General features: G+C 39.7%; 1 protein-coding gene across 7 annotated transcripts in view; it reads right to left on the reverse strand.

Annotated features, from left to right (window-relative positions):
* The window catches only part of TBCK (TBC1 domain containing kinase), a 267,698-nt gene that overhangs the window by 43,803 nt on the left and 197,998 nt on the right, over positions 1–25,897 (reverse strand). For 5 of the 7 annotated variants that reach the window (XM_024245819.3, XM_024245820.3, XM_054554234.2 and 2 more), the window contains one exon: positions 14,894–15,053. In XM_024245819.3, the coding sequence (XP_024101587.1) occupies positions 14,894–15,053 (160 nt within the window). Of the gene's footprint in view, positions 1–8,026; positions 11,158–14,893; positions 15,054–25,897 lie in introns of those variants that run through there. The other 2 variants (XM_054554232.2, XM_054554233.2) reach the window with 2 other exon arrangements.

Genomic DNA, 25,897 nt, shown 5'->3' on the forward strand with positions numbered 1-25,897 from the left:
AAGGATTTATGACTAATTCCTCAAAAGCAATTGCAACAAAAGCAAAAATTGACAAATGGGACCTAATTAAACTGAAGAGCTTTTGCACAACCAAATATTTAAATATCATCAGAGTGAACAGACAACCTACAGAATGGAAGAAAATTTTTGCAATCTATCCATCTGACAAAGGTCTAATATCCAGAGACTATAAGGAACTTAAAACAAATTTACAATTAAAAAAAAAACCCATTAGAAAGTAGACAAAAAACATGAACAGATACTTCTCAAAAGAAGAAATTCACACAGCCAACATAAGGAAGAAAGCTCAACATCACTGATCATTAGAGAAATGCAAATTAAAACCACAATGAGATACCATCTCATGCCAGTCAGAATGGAGATTATTAAAAAGTCAAACAACATATGCTGGCAAGGTTGCAGAGAAAAAGGAACACTTTTACACTGTTGGTGTTAGTGTAAGTTAGTTGAACCATTGTGGAACTAACTGGAATCGCCATCAGTATGGCGATTCCTCAAAGATCTAGAAGCAAAAATACCATTTGACCCAGCAATCCTATTACTGGGTATATGCCTAAAGGAATATAAATCATTCTATTATAAAGATACATGTGCACATATATTCACTGCAGCACTATTCACAATAGCAAAGACATGGAATCAATCTTAATGCTCATCAATGATAGACTGGTGGTACATATACACCATGGAATACTATGCAGCCATAAAAAGGAATGAGATCATGTCCTTTGCAGGGACATGGAAGGAGTTGGAAGCTGTTATCTTCAGCAAACTAATGCAGGCACAGAAAACCAAATATGACATGTTCTCACAAGTGGAAGCTGAACGATGGGAACACATGGCCACATGGTGGTGAGGGGAACAACACACACTGGGGCCTGTTGGGGGAGTTGGGGGAGGGAGAGCATCAGGAAGAATAGCTAATGGATGCTGGGCTTAATACCTAGGTGATGGATTGATCTGTGCAGGAAACAACCATGGCACACACCTGTGTAACAAACCTGCACATCCTGTACATGTAACCTGGAACTTAATCTACAGAATGGGAGAATATATTTGCAAACTATGCATCCAACAAAGGTCTATTATCCAGAATCTATAAGAAACTTTAATCAAAAAGCAAAAAACAAATAACCCAGTTTTAAAATTGGCAAAAGACATGAACAAATACATCTCAAAATAAGAAATACATGCCACTAACAGATATATGAAAAAATGCTCCTCATCACTAATGATCAGTGAAATGCAAATCAAAACCACAATGAGATACCATCTCACATCAGTCAAAATGGCTATTACCAAAATGTCAAAAAACAAGAAATGCTGGTGAGGTTGCATAGAAAAGGGAGAACTTATACACTGCTGGTGGAAATGTAAATCAGTTCAGTCATTGTGAAAAGCAGTGTGGAGATTCCTCAGAGAACTTAAAACTACCATTTGACCCAGCAATCCTACTATATGATATATACCCAAAGGATAATAAATTCTTCTACCAAAAATACATATGCATGTGGATATATATTGTAGCACTATTCACAATAGCAAAGATGGAGTTAACAAAGATTCCCATCAACAGTGGACTGAATAAAGTGTAGTACATATATACCATGGAATACTATGCAGCCACAAAAAGCATGAAGTCATATCTTTTGCACAAACATGGAAGCAGCTGGACGCCATTATCCTAAGTGAACTAATGCAGGAACAGAAAACCAAATACTGCATGTTGTCACTTATAAGTGGGAGCTAAACAATGGGTACTCATGGACACACAGAAGGGAATAATAGATACTAAGGACTGCTTGAGGAAGAAGGGTGGGGAGAGAGACATGGTTTGTAGGGCTACCTGTCAGGTACTATGCTCACTACACTGGATGAGGGGGTCATTTGTACATGAAGGATCAGCAACATAAAATTTATTAATAAACCTGTACATGTACCCCTAGAACTTCAACTTAAAAAAATAGAAAAAAAATAGAAAAAAATAAAAATACTTGAGACTGGGTAATTTATAAAGAAAAGAAGTTCAGTGGGCAGGGCCAAGATGGCTGACTAGAAGCAGTGGCATTCCAAGACTCGCACAGGAAAGAAACTATAATAAGCCTGTGAATCCTTCACTGGCAACCAAGGTATCCAGGTTTTCTCATCAAAATTGACTAGAAGGCTGGCATGACCCACTGAGAGAAGGAAGAGCAGTGTGGTGTGGCAGTCCACCTGTGATCCACACAGGGAAGGGGAACTTCCCTCAAGCCAAGGGAGGCAGTGAGTAAGCACACTACCCAGCCGAGGGAAACTGTGCTTTTCCCATTGAACTGTGCAACCCATGGATTGGAAGATACACTTGCGTACCCATTCCACCAGGGCCTAGCGTCCCAACCCCAGAATGTGCAGATTCTCACAGCCTCTCAGCTGGAATCTGCTTAAGCCTACCTAACTCTTGCTGGGAGAGGCGACTAGCACCAGCTGCAGCTACCTGCTCTCTAAGCCATTTGAGCTCCCTGGGGAAGGGGCAGCAGCCAGCCCTGGGACTAGCAACTGCCTAACACTCTAAGCTCCCTGGGCAGGGGAAGCATGGCACCCATTTCTATAGCTCCAGGCTGGGCTTTTTCCCTGCTGGAGCAAGGGAGGCTGGACCGCTTGGTCCCAAGACTTATCCCCACAGCCCAAAACACCAGCTGTGGCAGTCTGCAGCCAAAGTGCCTTTTCAGGTCTAACCCTGACCCGCCCTTCCTCAATGGGCAGGGCTTCCCCGAACAATCTCCAATAACTCCAGCCAGAGGCTCAGGGACAGAATTCAGATCTCCCTGGGCCACAGCCCCTGGGGGATGGGGGAGGTGGCCTCAGTCTCTGCAGACCAGCCAACTTAGCCTCTCCTCCTGGTAGTTCTGAGGAATCCAGGCAGCTCAGATGAGTGGGTTTCCCCCCAGTGAAACACACCCTCTAGAACAAGGAATAAAGTACTTCATTAAACAGGTCCTGCTCCCTGTGCCACCCAACTGGGTGAGAGCATCCAACAGGGGTTGTCAGACACCTTATACAGGAGTGATCCTACTGGCATCAGGTTGGTGCCCCTTAAGGTCAGAGGTCCCAGAAGATGGAGCGGGCACCCATCTTTGCTGGTCTCCAGCCTCCCTGAGTGACATCTCCAGGCACAGGAGCAAATAAGATGAATAGGGAAGTGAACCCCCAGGAAACTGCAGCAGCCCTACAGAAGAGGGACTTGACTATTGAAAGAAAAACAAGTAGAAAGTGACAACAGCACCAAAAAACAACAAAAAGACCTCCATAAAAACCCCATGCAAGGGTCAGCAGCCTCAAAGACCAAAACTAGACAAACTCATGAAGATGGGAAAGAATCAACGAAAAAATGCTGAAAACCCCAAAAGCCAGAGTGCCTCCTCTCCTCCAAATGATTGCAGTGTCTCTCCAAGGTGCAGAACTGGACGGAGGATCAAATGGACAAATTGACAGAAGAAGGCTCCAGAAGATGGGTAATAAAAAACTATGATGAGGTAAAGGAACATGTTCTAACCCAATGCAAAGAAGCTAAGAAGCTTGATGAAAGGTTAGAGGAATTGCTAACTAGAATAACTAGTGTAGAGAGGAACATAAACGACCTGAAGGAGCTGGAAAACACAGCATGAGAACTTCATGAAGAATACACAAGTATCAACAGCCAAATCGAACACATGGAAGAAAGGATATCGGAGTTTGAAGACCACCTTACTGAAATAAGACACGCAGACAAGTATAGAGAAAAAAGAATGAAAAGGAATGAATAAAACCTCCAAGAAATATGGGTCTTAATAAAAAGACCGAACCTATGATCGACTGGAGTACCAGAAGGAGACAGGGAAAATGGAAACAAGCTGGAAAACACACTTCAGGATATTAGCCAGGAGAACTTCCCCAACCTAGCAAAACAGACCAACATGCAAATCAGGAAATACAGAGAACACCGTTAAGATACTCCATGAGAAGATCAACCCCAAGACACATAATCATTAGATTCTCCAAGGCTGAAATGAAGGAAAAACTGTTAAGAGCAGCCAGGGAAAAAGGCCAGGTAACCTACAAAGGGAAGCCCATCAGACTAACAGCGGACTTCTCAGGAGAAACTCTACAAGCCAGAAGAGATTGGGGGCTAATATTCAACATTCTTAAAGAATTTTCAACTCAGAATCTCATATCCAGCCAAACTAAGCTTCATAAGCAAAGGATAAATAAAATCCTTTACAGACAAGCAAATGCTGAGGAATTTCATTACCACCAGGTCAGTCCTGCAAGAGCTCCCGAAAGAAGCACTAAAAATGGAAAAAACAAGAAAAAAAAAAAAACAAAAACAGTGCCAGCCACTGCAAAAACACACCAAAAAATAAAGACCAATGACATTACAAAGAAACTGCATCAACTAGTATGCAAATTAACCAAATAGCATCATGATGACAGGATCAAATTCACACATAACAATACTACCCTTAAATGTCAATGGGCTAAATGCCCCAATTAAAAGACACAGACTGGCAAATTGGATAAGGAGTCAAGACCCATTGGTGTGCTGTATTCAGGAGACTCATTTTATGTGCAAAGACACACACAGGCTCAAAATAAAGGGATGGAGGAACATTTACCAAGCAAATGGAAAGAAAACAAAACAAAACAAAACAGGGGTTGCAATCTTAGTCACTGACAAAACAGACTTTAAACCAACAAAGATCATAAAAGACAAAGAAGGGCATTACACAATGGTAAAGGGAACAATTCAGCAAAAAGAGCTATATTCTGAATATGTATTCACCCAATATACGAGCACCCAGATTCATAAAATAAGTTATTAGAGACCTACAAAGAGACTTAGACTCTGACACAATAATAGTAGGAGACTTCAACACCCCACTGTCAGTATTAGATCAACAAGACATAAAATTAAGGATATTCAGGACTTGAACTCAGGTCTGGATCAAGTAAACCTAGTAAACATCTACAGAACTCTCTACTCCAACAGAATATACATTCTTCTCAGTGCCACATGGCACTCATTCTAAAATTCGACCACATAATTGGAAGTAAAACACTCCTCAGCAAATGCAAAAGAACTGAAATCATAACAGTTTCTCAGAACACAGTTCAATCAAATTAGAACTCAGGATTAAGAAACTCACTCAAAACCACATAGTTGCATGGAAATTGAACAACTTGCTCCTTAGTGACTCCTGGGTAAATAACAAAATTAAGGCAGAAATCAAGTTCCTTGAAATCAATGAGAACAAAGAGACAATGCACCAGAATCTCTGAGACACAGTTAAAGAACTGTTAAAAGAGAAGTTTTAGCCCTAAATATCCACATCAGAAAGCTAAAAAGATCTCAAATCGACACCCTAACATCACAATTAAAAGAGCAAAAGAGGCAAGAGCAAACTTATCCAAAAGCTAGCAGAAGACAAGAAATAACTAAAAGAAGAACTGAAGGAGATAGAGACATGAAAAACCCTCCAAAAAAATCTATCCAGGAGCTGTTTTTTTTTTTTGAAAAAATTAACAAAATAGACTGTTTGCTAGACTAATGAAGAAAAAGAGAGAAGAATCAAATAGACAGAATAAAAATGATAAACAGTATATAACCACTGATGCCACGGAAATACAAACTACCATCAGAGAATATTATAAACATCTCTATGCAAAGAAACTAGAAAATCTAGAAGAAATGGATAAATTCTGGGATACATACACCCTACCAAGACTAAACCAGGAAGAAGTTGAATCCCTGAATTTACCAATAACAAGCTCTGAAACTGAGACAGTAATTAATAGCCTACCAACCAAAAAAAGCCCAGGACCAGATGGATTCACAGCTGAATTCTACCAGAAATACAAAGAGGAGCTGGTACCATTCCTTCTGAAACTATTCCAGACAATTGAAAAGGAGGGACTCCTCCCTAACTCATTTTATGAAGTCAGCATCATCCTGATACCAAAACCGGGAAGAGACACAACAAACAAACAAAACCTCATGTCAATATCCCTGATGAACATGGATGAGAAAATCCTCAATAAAATACTGGCAAACCCAATCCAGCGGCACATCAAAAAACTTATCCACCACGATCAAGTCAGCTTCATCCCTGGGATGCAAGGCTGGCTCAACAGATGCAAATCAATAAATGTAATCCATCACATAAACCAAACCAAAGACAAAAATCACATGATTATGTCAACAGATGCAGAAAAGGTCTTTGATAAAATTCAGCATCCATTCATGTTAAAAACTCTCAATAAACTCGGTATTGATGGAACATATCTCAAAATAATAAGATCTATTTATGACAAACTCACAGCCAATTTCATATTGAATGGGCAAAAGCTGGAAGCATTCCCTTTAAAAACTGGTACAAGACAAGGATGCCCTCTCCCACCACTCCTATTCAACACAGTATTGGAAGTTCTGGCCAGGGCAATCAGGCAAGAGAAAGAAAGAAAGGGTATTCAAATAGGAAGAGAGGAAGTCAAGTTGTCTCTGTTTGCAGACAACATGATTTTATATTTATAAAACCATATCATCTCAGCCCCAAAACTTCTTGAACTGATAAGCAACTTCAGTAAAGTCTCAGGATAAAAAAATCAATGTGCAAAAACTACAAGCATTCCTTTATACCAACAATAGGCAGGCAGAAAGCTAAATCATGAATGAACTCCCATTGAAAATCACTACAAACAGAATAAAATACCTAGGAATACAGCTAACAAGGGATGTGAATACCTCTTTAAGGAGAACTAGAAACCACTGCTCAAGGAAATAAGACGGGACACAAGCAAATGGAAAAACATTCCATCCTCATGGATAGGAAGAATCAATATCATGAAAATGGCCATACTGCCCGAAGAAAGTTACAGATTCAATGCTATTCCCATCAAACTACCAGTGACATTCTTCACAGAATTAGAAGAAACTATTTTAAATTTCATATGAAATCAAAGAAGACCCCATATAGGCAAGACAATCCTAAGCAAACAAGAACAAAATTGGAGGCATCATGCTAGATGACTTCAAACTATACTACATGGCTACAGTGACCAAAACAGCATGGTTCTTGTACATATAGACCAACGGAGCAGGACCAACATATAGACCAATGGAGCAGAACAGAGATCTCAGAAATAATATCACATGTCTACAACCATCTGATCTTCAACAAACCTGACAAAAATGAGCAGTGGGGAAAGGAACTTCTATTCAGTAAATGGTGCTGGGAAAACTGGCTAGCCATATGCAGAAAATTGGAACTGGCCTGGAGCCCTACCTTACGTCCTATACAAAAATTAACTCAAGATGGATTAAAGACTTAAAGGTAAAACCCAAAACCATAAAAACCCTAGAAGAAAACCTAGGCAATACCATTCACACATAGGCATGGGCAAAGACTTCATGACAAAAATGCCAAAAGCAATTGTAACAAAAGCCAAAACTGACAAATGGGATCCAATTAAACTGAAGAGCTCCTGCACAGCAAAATAAACTGTCATCAGAGTGAACAGGCAACTACAGAATGGCAGAAAATTCTTGCAATCTACCTATCTGACAAAGGTCTAATATCCAGAATTTACAAGGAACCTTAAACATATTTACAAGAAAAAAACAAACAATCCCATCAAAAAGTAGGCAAAGCATATGAACAGATCCTCCTCAAAAGAAGACATTTACAGAGCCAACAAACATGAAAAAAAGCTCAACATCACTGGTCATCAGAGAAATGCAAATCAAAACCAAAATGAGATAGTATTTCACGCCAGTCAAAATGGTGATTATTAAAAAGTCAGGAAACTATAGATGCTGGTGAAGATGTGGAGAAATAGGAACACTTTTACACTGTTGGTAGGAATGTAAATTAGTTCAACCATTGTAGAAGACAGTATGGTGATTCCTCAAGGATCTAGAACCAGAAAAACCATCTGGACCCAGCAATCCCACTACTGGGTATATACCCAAGGAATAGAAATCATTCTATTATAAAGACACATACTCATGTATATTTATTGCAGCACTATTTACAATAGCAAAGACATGGAACCAACCCAAATGACCATCAATGATAGACTGGATAAAGAAAATCTGCAATAAAACTGGATAAAGAAAACCATGGAATACTATGAAGCCATAAAAAGGAATGACATCATGTCCTTTGCAGGGACATGGATGAAGCTGGAAGCCATCATCCTCAGCAAACTAATAGAGGAGCAGAAAACCAAACACTGCATGTTCTCACTCACAAATGCAAGTTGAACATTGAGAACACATGGACACAGAGAGGGGAACAACACACCCCATGGCCTGTTGGGTGGTGGTGGGTGAGGGAAGGGATCTTAGAGGACAGGTCAGTAGGTCCAGCAAACCACCATGGCACACATATAACTATGTAACAAACCTGCATGTTCTGTACATGTATCCTGTTTTTTTTTTTTTTTTATAGAACAAATTAAAAAAAGAGGTTTAATTGGCTCATAGTTCTGTAGGCTTTACAGGAAGCGTGGTGCCAACATCTTCTGGTGAGGCCTCAGGAAGCTTACAATCCTGACAGAAGGCAATAGCGAGCTAGCATGTCACATGGCAAGAGTGGGAACAAGAGAGAGAGGAGGTGGAGCCAGGCTCCTTTAAACCATCAACTCTCATAACAACTCTCACATGAATTAGCAGAGCAAGAACTCACTTATTACCATTGGGAGGGCACCAAACCATTCATGAGGGATCTTCCCCCATGATCCAAACACCTCCTAAAAGGACCCATACTGAACATTAGGAATTACATTTGAAATGAGATTTGGAGGGGACAAACATCCAAACCACATCATTCTGCCTCTGATCCCCTAAATCTTATGTCCTCCTCACATATCAGAATACAACCATGCCTCTGCAATAGTCCACCAAATTCTTAACCTGCTTCAGCATTAACTCAAGTCTGAAGTTCCAAGTGTCAAGTCTCGAGTATCATCTGGAGATGAGTCCATTGATCCTATGAGCCTGTGAGATCAAAAACAAGTTATTTACTGCCAGTATACAATGGTGCTACAGATACTGGGTATGCATTATCATTTGAAAAGGGAGAAATTGGCCAAAAGAGAGGCAATACGCCCACACAAGTCTGAAACTCAGCAGGACAGTCATTAAATCTTAAAGCTCCAAAATAATCTCCTTTGACGTCCTACATCCTGGGCAGAATGGTGTGAGACATAGGCTATGAAGGCCTTGGACAGGTTTGTCCCTGTGGCTTTCCAAGGTGCAGCCCCCATGGCTGCTCTCACAGGTTGGAGTTGAATACCTATGGCTTTTCCATACTGCGGTTGCAAGCTGCCAATGGCTCTACCAGTCTCAGGTCTGGAGGGTGGCATCCCACTTCCCAAAGCTCCACTAGCCGGTTCTCTGGTGGGGACTCTGCAGGGGCTCCACTCTACATTTCCCATTGGCACTGCCCCAGTATAGTTTCTCTGTGGGGGCTCTGCTCCTGTAGTAGGCTTCTGCCTGGGTATACAGACTTCCCCATACATGCTCTGGAATCCAGGTGGGAGTTGCCAAGCTTACTTCACATTTGCATTCTGTGCATCTGCAGGCTGAACATCACATGAAAGCTGCCAAGGATTATGGCTTGCTCCCTCCAGGGTGGCAGCCTGAGCTTTACCTTGGCCCAGTTGAGCTGTGGCTGGAGCCTGAGTGGTCATGATGCAGGGAGCACTGTCCTGAGGCTGTGCAGGGAAGTGCGGTCCTGGGCCTGACCCCTGAAACCATTCTTCTTCCCTAGGCCTCTGGGCCTGTGATGAGAAGGGCTGTCCCTAAGAACTCTGAAATGCCTTCAAGGCCTTTTACCCATTGTCTTGGCTATTAGCACTTGGCTCCCTTTTAGTCATGCTAATCTCTCTAGCAAATGGTTGCTCTGTAGCCTGCTTGGATTTTTTCTACCATAGGGCTGGGCTACAAGTTTTCCAAATTTTTATGCTCTGCTTCCCTTTTAAATATAACTTTAAGTCTTTTATTTGCTTCCATATATGACTTAGGGTGTTAGAAGCAGCCATACTACTTCTTGAATGCTTTGCTGCTTAGACGTTTTTTTTTCCTGCCAGGTATCTTGTCATCATAATTAAGTTTAAACTCAGATCCCTATGACATGAACACACTGCTGTCAAGTTCTTTGCCAGGGTGTAACATGAGTAATCTTTACTCCAGTTCCCAATAACTCCCTCATTTCCACCTAAGACTTAATCAGCCTGGACTTTATTGTCCATACGTCTATAGCATTTTGGTTACAAACATTTAATCAGTCTCTAAGAAGTTTCAAACTTTTACTCATCTTCCTGTCTTCTTCTGAGCCTTCCAAACTCTTTCAACCTCTGCCTATTACCCAGTTCCAAAGCTGTTTCCACATTTTCAGGTATTTAATAGCAACACCCCACTCCTGGTACCAATTATCTGTGTTAGTTTGTTCTTGTGTTGCTATAAAGAAATACCTGAGACTGGGTAATCTATTAAAAAAAGATGGTTAATTGGCTCTCAGTTTTGCAGCTTTTACAGAAAGCATGGTGCTGACATCTATCTCTGATGAAACCTCACAAAGCTTACAATCATGGTGGAAGGTAACAGGGAGCCAGCATGTCACATGGCATGAGCAGGAACAAGAGAAAGGAGGAAGAGCCAGCCTTTTAAACAACCAGCTCTCATGTGAAATAACAGAGTGAGAACTCACTTATTACCATGGAGAGGACATCAAGCCATTCATGAGGGATGTGCCCCCATGACCAAACACCTCCCACTGTGTCTGGAATTGGTGGGTTCTTGGTCTCACTGACTTCAAGAATGAAGCCACGGACCTCGTGGTGAGTGTTACAGTTCTTAAAAGCAGTGTGTCCGGAGTTTGTTCCTTCTGATGTTCGGATGTTTGGAGGTGGGTTCGTGGTCTCGCTGGCTCAGGAGTGAAGCTGCAGACCTTTGCAGTGAGTGTTACAGCTCTTAAGGTGGCGCATCTGGAGTTGTTCGTTCCTCCCGGTGGGTTCATGGTCTTGATGGCTTCAGGAGTGAAGCTGCAGACCTTCCTGGTGAGTGTTACAGCTCATAAAGGCAGTGTGGACCCAAAGAGTGAGCAGTAGCAAGATTTACTGCAAAGAGCGAAAGAACAAAGCTTCCACAGTATGGAAGGGGACCCTAGCAGGTTGCCACTGCTGGCCAGGGCAGCCTGCTTTTATTCTCTTATCTGGCCCCAACCACATCCTGCTGATTGGTCCATTTTACAGAGAGCCAATTGGTCTGTTTTACAGAGAGCTGATTGGTCTGTTTTGACAGGGTGCTGATTGGTGCATTTATAATCCATCAGCCAGACACAAAAGTTCTCCACCTCCCCACTAGATTAGCTAGATACAGAGTGCTGATTGGTGTATTTACAAACCCTGAGCTAGACACAGAGTGCTGATTGGTGCATTTACAAACCTTGAGCTAGATACACAGTGCCGATTGGTGTATTCACAATCCCTTAGCTAGACATAAAGATTCTCCAAGTCCCCACCAGATTAGCTAGATAAAGAGTGCTGATTGGTGCATCCACAAACCCTGAGCTAGACACAGGGTGCCGATTGGTGTGTTTACAAAACTTGAGCTAGATACAGAGTGTTGAGTGGTGTATTTACAACCCCTTAGCTAGACATAAAGGTTCTCCAAGTCCCCACTAGACTCAGGAGCCCAGCTGGCTTCACCCAGTGGATCCCACACTAGTGCCGCAGGTGGAGCTGCCTTCCAGTCCCACCCCGTGAGCCCACACTCCTCAGCCTTTGGGCAGTTGATGGGACCGGGCACTGTGGAGCAGGGGTCGGCACTTGCTGGGGAGGCTCGGGCCGTGCAGGAGCCCACGGTGGGTCGGGGGGAGGCTCAGGCATGGCGGGCTGCAGGTCCTGAGCCCTTCCCCATGGGCAGGCAGCTAAGGCCCGGGGAGAAATCGAGCGCAGTGCCAGTGGGCTGGCACTGCTGGGGGATCTGGTGCACCCTCCGCAGCTGCTGGCCTGGGTGCTAAGCCCCTCACTGCCCAGAGCCGGCTGGCTGCCCCGAGTGCGGGGCCGCCAAGCCCACGCCCACCTGGAACTCCAACTGGCCCGCAAGCAACATGTGCAGTCCTGGTTCCCACCCATGCCTCTCCCTCCACACCTCCCCGCAGGCTGAGGGAGCTGGCTCTGGCCTCAGCCATCCCAGGAAGGGGCTCCCACAGTGCAGTGGTGGGCTGAAGGGCTCCTCAAGCATGGCCAGAGTGGGCACTGAGGCCGAGGAGGCACCAAGAACGAGTGAGGGCTGCAAGGGCTGCCAGCACCCTGTCACCTCTCACCACCAGGCCAGCCTCCAACATTGGAGATTACATTTCAACATGAGATTTGGAAGGGACAAATAGCCAAACCATATGAGTTACTATTCTGACTTTCTTTGAAATAGGTGTATTTAGATTGTTCTCTGTTGGATGGTAGATATAGTTATATAAAAGATAGGTGAGTAATTTATAACTTAGAAGTTAATATCCACTTGCATACTTCTTTAGTATGGTTAGTTAAGTTTCATCATTAAGAATGACTTTCATTCAGTGTCAAAAGTTAATGCTGGCCAGGTGTGGAGGCTCATGCCTGTAATCCCAGCACTCTGGGAGGCCGAGGCGGGCGGATCACGAGGTTAGGAGATTGAGACCACCCTGTCTAACATGGTGAAACCCCGTCTCTACTAAAAATATGAAAAAATTAGCTGGGCGTGGTGGTGGGTGCCTGTAGTCCCAGCTACTCGGGAGGCTGAGGCAGGAGAATGGTGTGAACCTGGGAGGCGGAGCTTGTAGTGAGCTGAGATTGCACCACTGTGGTCCAGCCTGGGCGAAAGGGCGAGACTCGTCTCAAAACAAACAAACAAAAAGTTAATGCTGCTATCAGTCCTGTACTTCTGAGACATGGATTGTTGGATGCTTAAAATGGTTTATGATCAAAAGTCTTAAAGTTCTAATCTGACTTTTAAAGTTTTAAATTTCTAACAAAGATGGAAAAAACAGACACTGGGCCCTACTTGAGGGTGGAGGGTGGGAGGAGGAAGAGAAGCAGAAAAAATAACTATTGGGTACTAGGCTTAGTACCTAGGTGATAAAATAATCTGTACAACAAATGCCTGTGACATGAGTTTACCTACATAACATACCTGCACATGTACCCCTGAACCTAAAATAAAAGTTAATAAAAATTTATTCCAAATTAAAAATAATATACAACACCAAGAGCGAGCTCTGATGTAAACTGTGGACTTGGGATGATGATGTGTCAATGAAGGTTCATCAGTTGTAACAAATGTACCACTCTGATGGGGGAGGCTGATAATGGGAAAGGTTGTGCATGTGTGGGATAGTGGGTATATGGGAAATTTCTATTCCTCTCGATTTTGATCTCTGAAAAGCAAAAACTTAAAAGACTTAAAAATTATAGTGAAGGCATCAAATTTGGAAAAATCAATAGCCTAGTTCCTTACTATGAAATCATATGGCATAGTTCTCTAAATGTAACCCTTACATGTTGTTTACATGGACTTCATACACACTCGCTCTAGGAATAAAAGAGCAAAGTATTTTCATGTTTCCTTTTTTCTGAGTTTGTATCAGTATTGGGTGTATGCAGGTGGGGATAGGAGGGTTACCTTTAGCCAATATCAGAATTGAGTTGAATGGAGGAATTATAATTTTCCAATAAAAAAATTCAAGAAGTGTTTTTTTGCCTCCCAGGTGGTAAAATCATGCATACTTTTTATTTCCTTTTTTGGTCTCTCTATAGTTTCCAAATGTTCAACAAAGTGTGGTTATTAGTTTTTATAATAAAAGACATTTTAGGTTATTTCTCTGATTACTAAGAGTAAAAAAAAAATAAAGTTTTAAAGTTCTAATCTGAAATTTTCAGTGACCACATTTCAGGAGTGCTCAAAGGAATATGTACAATCAAGGCAAATATTTTGTCTCCACTCCTGATTTCCATGATGACAGAATTTTCCTAAGCATATTCCTGGCCTTTCTTTTTGTCCCTCTATTCTCTGTGCCCTGGGAGGTTGAAGGATTTATTTGATAGGTAAATTTGGGAAGGCTCAGTCCTGCTTATCTTCCTTTTAGAAAAAAGCTGTCTGTAGGGAGCAAGTTACCTCTGCTACTTTTCTAGGAGCAGATTCTTCCCTTTCAGAGAAAGATCCTGTACTTGTTCAATGTTGCCTATATCTAGATACCTTCTCTGGCTGCTTGTTTTTAAGTAAGCCCATTTGGCTCTCATACTAAGCTACAGTCTTCAACTTGTCTTTTATTAAAAAATAAAGACATTTTTGGCCTTCATGTGCTACTTTTTGTTTCATTTTTCAATTTGCTTAGAACATAGCCATGGAAGAAGGAAGCCATTTTATTGTTTCATGTACCTCTCATGTCTGACAGCTGACATTCTTCCTGAATTCTCTATCATCAAAAAGCTTTGAGTCTCTAGTAAACACAATTTCTAAATCTAACAAATCTCATCATGACCAGCTCTCAGAGCCTACACTTGAACACTACTATTTTTCTCCAATGGAGGGAATTCAAGCTACTTCTTTACAATTTCAGAAAGCAGTTAGAAAAAAACAGCCTTAGGCTATCATTTTGATTTTTTAAGGTTACTGTTGATTCTGATGCTGAACACTGACGGAAAAATGCTTCCATTAAAGGCAGACAAACTCTTCCATATAAGAACACAGACAAATCTTCAAAGCTCATATTATTTGTGACCAACTCCTGAAGAAATATACTTTTAGATAGCATTCATATAGAAGGCAGGTAAATCACTCATCATATGTACATATGACATTTCTGAATATACTTACCTCAGCTGTGTGCTTTGCCACATGCCCCACGATGACAATGACCTTCCCTTTGAAGTTCTGGAGCATAGCAGTGTAAGGGCCCTGGGTAAGCTCCCCTTCTGCAGTGAAGGCAGCACTGAATGGAATGTTGATGCTTCCTGAAATGTGACCACGAATAAAGCTGAGAAGGAAAGTTTAAGGAAAACATTTATTTGTGTGCAGTCTTGAGTGTCTGAGGGAAACTCACAGAGCTAAGTGACTCCCAGAAGATAGTACTAAACATTTTCCAGCTCATGTGAGTATTTTATCTAAATGAAGTAAGGCACCTCCAGGAGAAGAAAAAAAGTTAAATTTGAAAATGAAGTAGAAAAGAGAAAGGAAGATGACTAGCCAAAGATATAAAAGGATCTTATATCAAAAGCATCTCTCATTACATAAACACAGATATGGGTAAACAATAACTACACTTAAAGAAGTTCTATAATGAGTGGAGATGGTGGAGATGGACTACATATCTTACAATTTAAATTTTCTAGTCAGCTGCTGCTTCATCTTTTTTTTTTAAAGAAAAGGATATGACATTAATAATGAGAGAAAGAACTGTAAATAAGTTCTGAAAAATGAAAGGAGAGTGAATCAACATTAACATTCCAGTGGGCATTGTTTAGTTGAAGTTTTCTAGAATGGGCAGAGAATTTATGATCATGGGTAGATTACCTTTGAACTTCGTCAGCATTAGTTTTTCAAACATTTCTAATTATTCAATATTCCCAATTGCAGTTTTCCTGAAGAGTAATGACTTTTCTCTCAGAATATAATTACTCTGATGGTACTTTTTAAAAAAAACTGAAAGTACTTTTATTTTCAGTAAAGACCTACTTTAAAATGAAAATTTTTTATAACACATACTAAGAACCTAACAACTTATATATTCTCAGCACCTATATCTACACCTGTGAGGCCTGAATCAGTTGCCAGAGAGTGTTTCCATATTTATCAAACAACCTTTTCAACTATGAACATCTTTTCTTTTTTTAGTGTGTTTAGAGTAGCAAAAGCAATACAAATCTATCCTGGTCAAATGCTGTAGCAGACATGTTTGGGCTGCCTGCCTACCTGCTGTTTTCTTGTTTGGAAGAGCACCAACCACTGACCCTGAGGAAAGGGTGAGCCTAGGCTGTCGTGTTGGTATCAGATGACCCTGCTACAACCATGACTGACAGGATGGTGGAGGGGAGGGTGATGGTGGATATATGATGCAGGCTGAGCCAATGAAATTCTCTCCCTTGAAAATCGGAAATAAAAGACATAAAAGATAATGCTCAGACTGTGTTAAGCTTTACATGTAAAGTCACCTTTAAGTGCCTCTTCCATAAAATTTGTTCAGCCATCCATAAAATTTGTTCAGCCACGTATTAGAAAATTAGAAGGCCCTGACTCTAAAAGAAGAACTGTTTAATAGATACATTCAGTGAATACTGTATTTGGTTAAAAAAGTACCCATCTATAGCTAAATAACCATACCTAGTAGCTATATCTATAAGCATAGATAAGTATTAAGGTGATTTTATAGGTTCAATATCACCTATTTATTATGTGCCTTTAAAGAAGATTTTAATCTAAACTCCTTTCAGTTACTAGAAGTATGTCATAAAGTTATTATCCTATTATCCTTGTGATTATTTGTTTAAAAAATCTAGATTAAATATTAAAATGCTTCACAAAATATGATGGCAACAGAGTCTTTTTTGAAAGAGAAAGTTTTTCAAAATACAAAATGATTCCAAACCTTTTTTAGGCTATACTTTGGAAAATAAGGCACAAAAGAAACAGAGTTTTAAACCACACTTTCCTTATTCTTAATCTACTTCAACCAGAAAGTCCTGGATAATATCTAAGAACACTCATCCAAGAACACTCTTGTCATGAAACTTCTAGCACAAAAATGATTGGGTAAGCATGAATGTCTGTAGACATGGTGGTCAAACCTCTAAATCTTCTATCATTACTGGCAAACAGCAGAGGAGAATGCATTACTGGCAAAAAACAGAGGAGAATGAGATTGGCCTAGTTATAAATAAGTATATTTACAATGAATAGCCTGTTGTTTATATAAGTTGGATAATGAAGACAACTTTGGTTATTTAGAAATCTTTTCTATTTTCCTTGGAAAGTATTTACATTGCCTACAATACAATTTCCCATGTGACACAGACAGCATTAGATAAAATACAACTGCTTTAGGCAACTTCTAGACATTTGAGAGGTGGTCAGATTATATTGTAAATCTAGGTAGGTGAATACTTTTTTCACTTGTTGAGTCCTTCATAATCAGAATAAAATATGAGGTATTTGGAAACTGAGCAAACAACAGATTTCTGTATATTTTTTATTAGAAAGAATAAATAGGGAAACAGAAGAAAATTTTTGACATATGATGACTCTGAATGACCATAGTTGACTGTCATCAGTCATGAGTAAAATCTGGCAAGGAAAGAGAAGTGAGAGAGAATATGTTGAGTTAAGCACATTTTTCCATGCTCTAAGAACTTTGGTTTTATTTCACTGTATTACAGTGGAAAACAAGTATACACAGGACCTTCACACAAAGGTAGGGTTAGAGATGAACATGCAACACTACATATTTTAGAAGTATGGCTGTCACTTTACTGCTTTCTGTATAATACAGATAAAAATCTGAATGCTCTACACGAATGTTTTACATTTTAAAAAGGCCTTTCTCATTACATAAACACAGATACGGGGTAAAGAATAACCACACTTAAAGAGGTTCTATAATGAGTGTAATACTCAATAGTCAGACACTATGCTATTTTATAAACTAAGAATTTGAAAAGCTACAGCTTCAAAGAACCCAGTTCAGAGGAAATATTACTATTAAGGAAATAGTAGCCGAAGTATTTATGGGGTGATTAGCCCCAATCACATATATATCATGATACTGTAATCCCAACAATGACATTACAATTTTTGGTTAGGTTTTGGTAAAAGTGGCAATGGTATCCATAAACACTAATTTTTAACTTCCAGTGTTCATAGGAAATTAGAATTTTTGATGACATACTTGAAAGAGTTAAAAGATAAAAAACATCATTACAGATGTCAGCAGTAATTACAATGAAATCTCTAGACTGGAATAATAATAGTTATGAAAGCATAAAAGCATCTAGTTATTGTAGCAGTCACTTCACCACGTGTTTGAATATGGTTGTTTACTACCCTGAATGCACTACAGGATATATTCCAGTAAACATGTGAATTTCCTTTGGCATATGGTGACCTTACACTATATATCTTACCCTGTCTTGGAGTAAGTTGTACCCCTCCCTGCAAATAAGCCATTCAGCTCAATATTCCATTTGGCAGATATTACCAAAAGCATTTGAATGTGTGCTTAGAACAAAATCAAAATATTGCATTAAACAAAATTTGATAGCCCAATGCACAGATTAAAAAAATTACTGTAAACTTCCGATAAATAAGTTGGATTATCAGAATAGCATTAACAGGTAGGGATGATGTATATTATCTTCTAGGTTTCTAAGATATTAAAACTTTCTTGTATTCATAATTCAGTCTACAAACCAATGCTGTAAGTAGATACGCTGTGCTTCAATCAAACAGAAAAAAATCAGGTATAAGAATACAGGTACAGTGTATAGGTAAATTACATGGTAGGTAACCGAGTATGTTCAGAAAGACTCTTCAATTTACAAAATGATTTGAAAATTCCTTGAAAATATTATTTAAAATTCAACACAGAAACCAGCTCATGTTTTTTTACATCCTAAAAGAGCACAGCATTTTTGCTGGATGCCACACTTAGTGACATTATATGTTTAAAGACAACATACACCAATATTTCACCAAACCAGTCAAGAAGATCTACCTACCTTTGTTTTTTGGCTGTTTGTCTGCTGGGTTAACTAATTATAATTAGTATTATAGACCTTTCAGCCCAAACTGAAAGTTTTACCTTTAGTATATCAACAGTGAAAAAGAAATATGAAATTAAACCCATAGTTCTCTCATACATACCATAACTAAATAGCATTAACTGATATAAAAATGATGTTTAGATATCATGATTTTCTTTGCTAAATCTATTGATACTCTGAATGGCATTGCCATCCCCCAAATCAATCAGTCAAAAATCTCATTTCCAACATCTTATCAATAGCAACATCCAATATTCTACTGCTCTAATAAATCTTGTACTCACATTTTTATTCCCATTAACCCTTGCCTATTTCAGATATTGATTTGTCTTGAGCTTAAGCTACTGTAGTAACTGTTTTCTCCAACTTTTGTCTTTTCTCTTGGAAATACACTTGATTTACAATATTGACAGAGAAAAAATTTAAAAGCAAAGTGTTCTGATTATTGTATCCTTTCTGAGAAAATTTCCATGACTACCTATAGGACAAAGCCCGTATTTCTCAGTTCAGTCCTCATGAATAGAACCTAACTACTTTAATTCCAACCAAACTAAATCATGCACTGTTACCAATATGTTTTCTATCTCCTGTAGTTTTCTCTGCCTAAATACCTTTTTCTCCTTATTTTTGCACATTCAAACCTCCATCCTTCAAATGTTTCATCCATGAAAGTTTCCCTTCCCACAGTATCTGTACATCTCTCATAACAGCAATTTGATTTTATATAAAATTTTCTAATGAAAATGACTTCTATTTAAACAACTGATAGGAACGATGTGTATTATATTTATTTCATCTTTGAATCTCTTACAATGATTAATAGAATGCTTAGAACATCGCTTACATATTTGGTGAGTAAATGAATTTCAGAATTTTGCCAAACCTGGAGTAACTAGTATCAGCAGCACATACGCTAAGGTGCCTTCTGGCCACCCCAGCCAGTGGCACCAGTATCTAACAATGCTTGCAAGTGTCAACGATATAGAATTTCCCTTTGTCAGCACACACTTTGAGAAAAAGGAAAGAAACAGCAACAAAAGTAATTTCTCTCAATTTTCTTCAGCATAGGCTCACTAAAACTGGTTTATTTAGGGAAAAGCTAGGGACCTCACTCTTTATGACAGGATATGAATGAATGATTATACACGTCAAATATCTGGGTAATTCAATCCTAATTTTGCCTGCAAGATTATCTCTACCCTCATCCATCCTCTACAATGCATTAAAGTAATTTTTCTGAAATAAAAATCTGAGCATGGCACCTACCTGTTTAGAATTTTTTTAAGTTTCTTACTGCCTTTGGAATAAAACCCAAATTTCTTAGCATGTTATGAGACATTTTCAGTGAAGCTACTTTTACCTACTCTAGTTTCATTACTAATTCTCATATATTCCAGACATGCTCATCCACAGTTCTTATAACTTCCTAAATGTGTCCGTCTCACCTTCTCTGGGCCTCAAACAATGTGGTTTTTCAATGCCTTCTCTCTTTTCTTTGTTAGGTTACTAACTTCTACTTGTTTTTTAAGACTCATGTCAGACATCACCTGATTTAGGTGCCCATCCTATAGTTCCATGACATTTGGGTATGCTTCAGACATAGACCATTTCATATTATACTGCAATTATCTATCTCATGTATCTATTTTAGTTATAAGACTGTGAGCTTCTGGTGGGCAGGGGTGCTATAATTAAACTCTATATCCCCATTGCCTGGCAAAGCAGGTCCTCAAACAGGACTGGCTGGCTGATTGAATGAGATTGTATGGCACTCTAGGAACTGGGGTCATGGATGGTTCTCACAGCAAATAGGAGCTCTTTAACAGCTAATATACCTTTCATAACTAACAATCCAGACATGAAGACATTCCTCAGCAGTTGCTATCGTATACTCCCACATTATACAAAGCCCATTCAAATATGGGAATACAATTGGATGGAAATTTTAATTTAGATAGATTGAACCTAAGCCCAAATGAGATGAAAAAAACCTTACTAAACCTTCTCATCAGTATCTATCCTGCTCTGCTCATGAGTATCTTTAAATTGCTTTGAAGAAGTTTTTATAAATCAATTATTAAGGACAAAGAGACAAGAGTAATACTAGTTCACTAAGGATGAATGTGCCGTAATGAAATAATGAATACAACTGGGTTTATGTGTTTTTCAAAAAACAAGCTTAAGCCTGAGGTTGTCTTTAGATACTAACTTTTTTTTTTAAATCAAAAGGTAAGAGTTTTACAAGTAAAGCTCAGCCTTGAGCAAAAACTCAGCCTTGATTTCAAGCAAATGAGTAACATTCCTTTAAAGTATTTCAGTTTACAGATAAAATAAGTTGGATCCACAATTACATGACTAAGACCTCTTTTAATATGAACTCCAAGAAAACTGAAACCCTAAATATTTATAACTATTAAAGAAAACAAGAGTTTGCTTGTGTATTACCATGGAAACTATTAACATCACTTCTGAAATTCATGTCACTACATGAAAACATTTTCTATTGCCTCCTTATAAAATGCAATTTTTGTTTGCTTTGAAATTCTCAAAATATACTGAAGAACAAATATATCTGACTTGATTTTTACCTAGATTAACATTTCATGTTTCTATCTTCTAAAAGCAAACAAAAAAATGTGATTTCAACAAAAACTGCTGTTTTGCCTCTCTGAGCCTTTGGCTTTAATATTAAGAGTTTAGACTACATTAGGGTTTCTTCTTATTCTAAGGTTTTGGGATTATGTTTTTATTGTTAAGTGGGTAAAGTTTGTCTTCATGTCCTTCAGCTTTCTTTTTCTGTATTCTCCATTCCCTTGGCTTACATTGTGGTTTAGGTAGTTCCCTAAGATTGCTGGCACCTTAATGTGCTGCTTCTCTCCTACAATCACACAAACTGAACATAGATTAAAATATTACCACTTGCAGGCTTTTTGTATTTAAATGAGACTATTCATAACACAAGCTAAATGACTGAAGCCTTAACAGTAGTGTTTCAGGCATGAAGTGAAGGTTCTGAAGGGGGCTTGGTGGTAGTAGTGAGGCTGTCCCTTAAATTTATTGGTAGACAGCTTATTTTGCCTGTGGATAAGATTGCCTCCCTCCTTTTCATAAGCAATCACTTAAATCATTTTACATAGGTTAAAAAAAAAGACGAGATGAAATATATTCTTAGACATTAAATCTCCTGGAAGCATAATTTAGGAAAAAAAAATTTCACCTATATGAAGATGTAAGAACTGTGTTAGGCAAAGACTTCCCATTTAAATGATGTATAAAAGCAAAGCAGAAGATAAACATGATACAGAGACATTATAAATAATTTGAACAACATTTCAAAAATAATTTACTTCCTCTGGGGAAGGAAAAGGTGTTAGAGAAAGTTTCTTTTTTTTCATATTGCACAGGGTCACATTTTGTGGCAAGAGAGAAATAAAACTATTTCAAAAATATCCTAGTATTAAATATGTAATCACTTCTTAAACAGATTGTTAAAGTCACATAAATCCTAGACTTCAATTGCGAAGATTTACCTTGGTAAGAATTAAGAGTTATGTACAAAGATAATTACTTTAAAAATATTATTAAAATTTCAATGGGCTTTAAAAAACATCAGCATATTAGTAGCTTTAGGGAAATTTTTATTAAAAAGATTTTGAATGAATTAAATATTATAAATTAAGTCAATATAGTAGGAAAGGATCTTTCTATCATGTTTCCTCCCTCAAAGTGTTGCAATATTGCTTTCTAAAATTTGAAATACTTCAGTTTTCCTCAATTCTGTGGCTACATCTGTATAAAGATAACTACAGGTAGATTTGTTCAGTTGGTATCTGGGATTAGTCCTCTTATACACACAGGTGCTGAAGGTAACAGCTTATTTTGTGTGTAAGATTTAAAGAAATGTGTATAACATCTGAATGAATATATATAGTGTAGAGGAATCAATGCATGTCTCACTGACTCATTAATTTCTATTAGCTTATTTGTTTCAATCTTGTTTATGCTTAACTGTCCCTATGCAGAGACCAGATAGGCACCTGTAAAATAGTGTAAAATTTAGAAGCACAAGACTGGCTCTGCAATTACTGGTTATATGGCCTTGGGAAAGTTGCTTAACCTCTTTAAGCTTCAGTTTATCAGTAAAACAGAGATAACAACAGTATCTACATCATAGGACTAGCACCATGCTTGGTTACAGTGTAAGAGCTTAAAGACTGCTATTATTAGAAGTCAATTTACTTCAATCTATTCAAGCAGCAGCTAGTGTGCGTGGCTAGAAGCAGCTAGTGAGTGTGGCTCTCATGGAGAAAAACAGAAGGGGGCAAGTAAATACCACACCTTCAGCTGAAACATCCAGGTATTTGCAGTGGGACTAATCAAGGAAATAACCTGACCTTTAGAGAATGAAGAAAAGTAAGACAGGACAACGACCCACCTGGGAATAATATGGAACCAGGGGATACTCCCCCACCCAAGGGAAGTGGTGAGTGAATGAGTGGCCCCAGAAAAACACACTTCTCTCACAGGTCTTTGCAACCCTCAGGTCAGGAGATCTCCTTGTGAACCCACTCCACCAGGGCCTTCAGTCTTCAGTCTGACGGACAGAGCTACATGAAGTCTTGGCAGAGCAACTGCTCAGGCATGGGTGGAGACCCTGAAGCCTTAGATTATTATTGGGCTTTCTGGCAAAAGTAGCTGCAGCTTTGGCAAAGTAGGTTAGACTCCTCTATGTACCCGTAGGAAAGAGGCCGAATCCAGAAGGCTGAGTAGCAACAACCCGTAGGCCCCATTTCCATGGCACCTCACAAAATAAGACCTACTGGCTTGGGATCCAGCCAGCTACCAGCAGTGGCACTGCACCTCTCTAAGAAGGAGTTCCCAGGGAGAGGGGTGGGTTGCCATCTTTGCTGTTCAGACATCTTAGCCATTCCAGCCTTCAGGCTTTGGACAGTCTGAGCTGACTCAGGGCAGAAGGAATCCCACAGCGCAGCATAGATGCTCTATCAAAATGTGGCCAGAATGCAAACTGCTTTTTTAAGCAGGTTCTGATCCTGTTCCTCCTCACTGGGCAGGACCTCTCAACCGGGGTCTCCAGCCACTTTGTACAAGTGCCTTGAAACCACAGTCAGAGCTGACTCAAAGCAGAAGGAATCCCACAGCACAGCATAGATGCTCTACCAAAATGTGGCCAGAATACAAACTGCTTTTTAAAGCGGGTTCTAATCCTGTTCCTCCTCACTGGGCAGGACCTCCCAACCAGGGTCTCCAGACACTTTGTACAGGAGCCTTTAAACCAGCAACAGGTCCATACCTCCCTGGGACAAAGCTCCCAGAGGGAGGAACAGGCTGCCATCTTTGCTGTTTCACAGCCTTCACTGGTGACACCTCCAGGTTCTGGAAAATCCGAGATGACTAGGGCCTGGAGTGGGCCCCAAGCATACTGCAGCAGCCCTACAGAAAAGTGGGCAGACTATTATATGGGTTCCTGTTCCCACATCTCCTTACTGGGCAGATCCTCCAGGCCTGGGGTTCCAGCCACCCCGACCAGAGCTATCGAGCCAGTACGAACTCAGCAACTCCCTGTACAGAGCCTCCAGGGGCAAATAAAAGCCTCTCTGCCACTGTCTGTGCAGTGGAACTGCCCTTGCCACCCTTGAACTAATGAAGAAGCAAAGACCTTAATTGTCTTATCCATACCTCCAACAAGCTGCAGTTGAACCAAGGAGAGGAGGCCAGTCCATCTCCCACAGGTCCCACACACTCCCCAAAACTCATCACCAGACAGGAAACTCCTGGCTTGGGCCCACAGAACAAATCTCCATTTTGGGCTGACTTCGCTGAGTGATTGATGACCTGCATCTCTCTGGGGCGGAGCCCCCATGAGTCAAAAAAATGACCCTTGGCCACAACCACTACTAAGATCTCTTCCTCTACTGCTTCTAAGCTGGGGAAGGAATATAAACTCTGAGATCATCCCAGAGCTGCAGTGGGCAGCCCAGGAGTGCCAAGTCATGAACTATAGCGGGCACTCAAGGGGGAGAGGAGCCCACACTTTCAGAGCACTGAGAGGGAACATGGCTGCAACTATGAGGAAACATAAGGGAGCCACACTACTGAACAAAAGTCTACCAACTGACAAATAAGCTGTCACCTGCTGGATAAACCCCAAAGCTTCAACACAAAAATACCTCACTAACATACTCCACTCTAAAGCCAGAAACAGTCAGTCAGCTTCCAATAAAGACCCTATACAAATACTCATCCCAGTGAAAATATCCAGAAAATAAGTCTATTGACTGTACTCAGTCTACACCACAGTTAAAGGAACACCCACACGCAGAGATGAGAAAGAACCAATGCAAGAACTCCAGTAACTAAAGTGGCCAGAGTATCATATGTCCTCCAAATGACTGCATCAGTTCTCCAACAAGAGTTCTTAATCATGGTGAACTGGCTGGAATGACAGAAACAGAATTCAGAATATGGACAGGAACAAAGATAATCAAAATTCAGGAGGATGGCAAAACCCAATCCAAGAAAAATAAGAATCACAATAAAGTGATAGAGTAGTTGAAGGATGAAATAGCTAGTATAAAAAGGAACTTAACAAGTTGGACAGAGATGAAAAACACAGGAATTTCACAATGCAATCGCCAGTATTAACAGCAGAATAAACCAAGCTGATGAAAGAATCTCACAATTCGAAGACTGGTTCTTTGAAATAAGGCAGTCAGACTAAAATAAAAAAAAAAAGAATAAAAAGGAATGAACAAAGTCTCTGAAAATTATGGGATTATGTAAAGAGACTGAATATATGAATCATTGGCATCCCTGAAAGAGAGGGGGAGAAAGCAAACAACTTGGAAAATGTATTTCAGGATATCTTCCATGAAAACTTCCCTAACCTTGCTAGAGAGGCCGAGAGTCAAATTCAGGAAATACAGAGAACTCCTGCAAGATTCTACACAAGATCATACCCAAGACACATAATTGTCAAATTTTCCAAGGTTGAAATGAGAGAAAGAATGTTAAAGGCATCTAGAGAGAACTCGGGCAGGTCACCTAC

Source organism: Pongo abelii, chromosome 3 (assembly GCF_028885655.2).
Source record: "Pongo abelii isolate AG06213 chromosome 3, NHGRI_mPonAbe1-v2.0_pri, whole genome shotgun sequence".
Lineage (NCBI taxonomy): Eukaryota > Metazoa > Chordata > Mammalia > Primates > Hominidae > Pongo > Pongo abelii.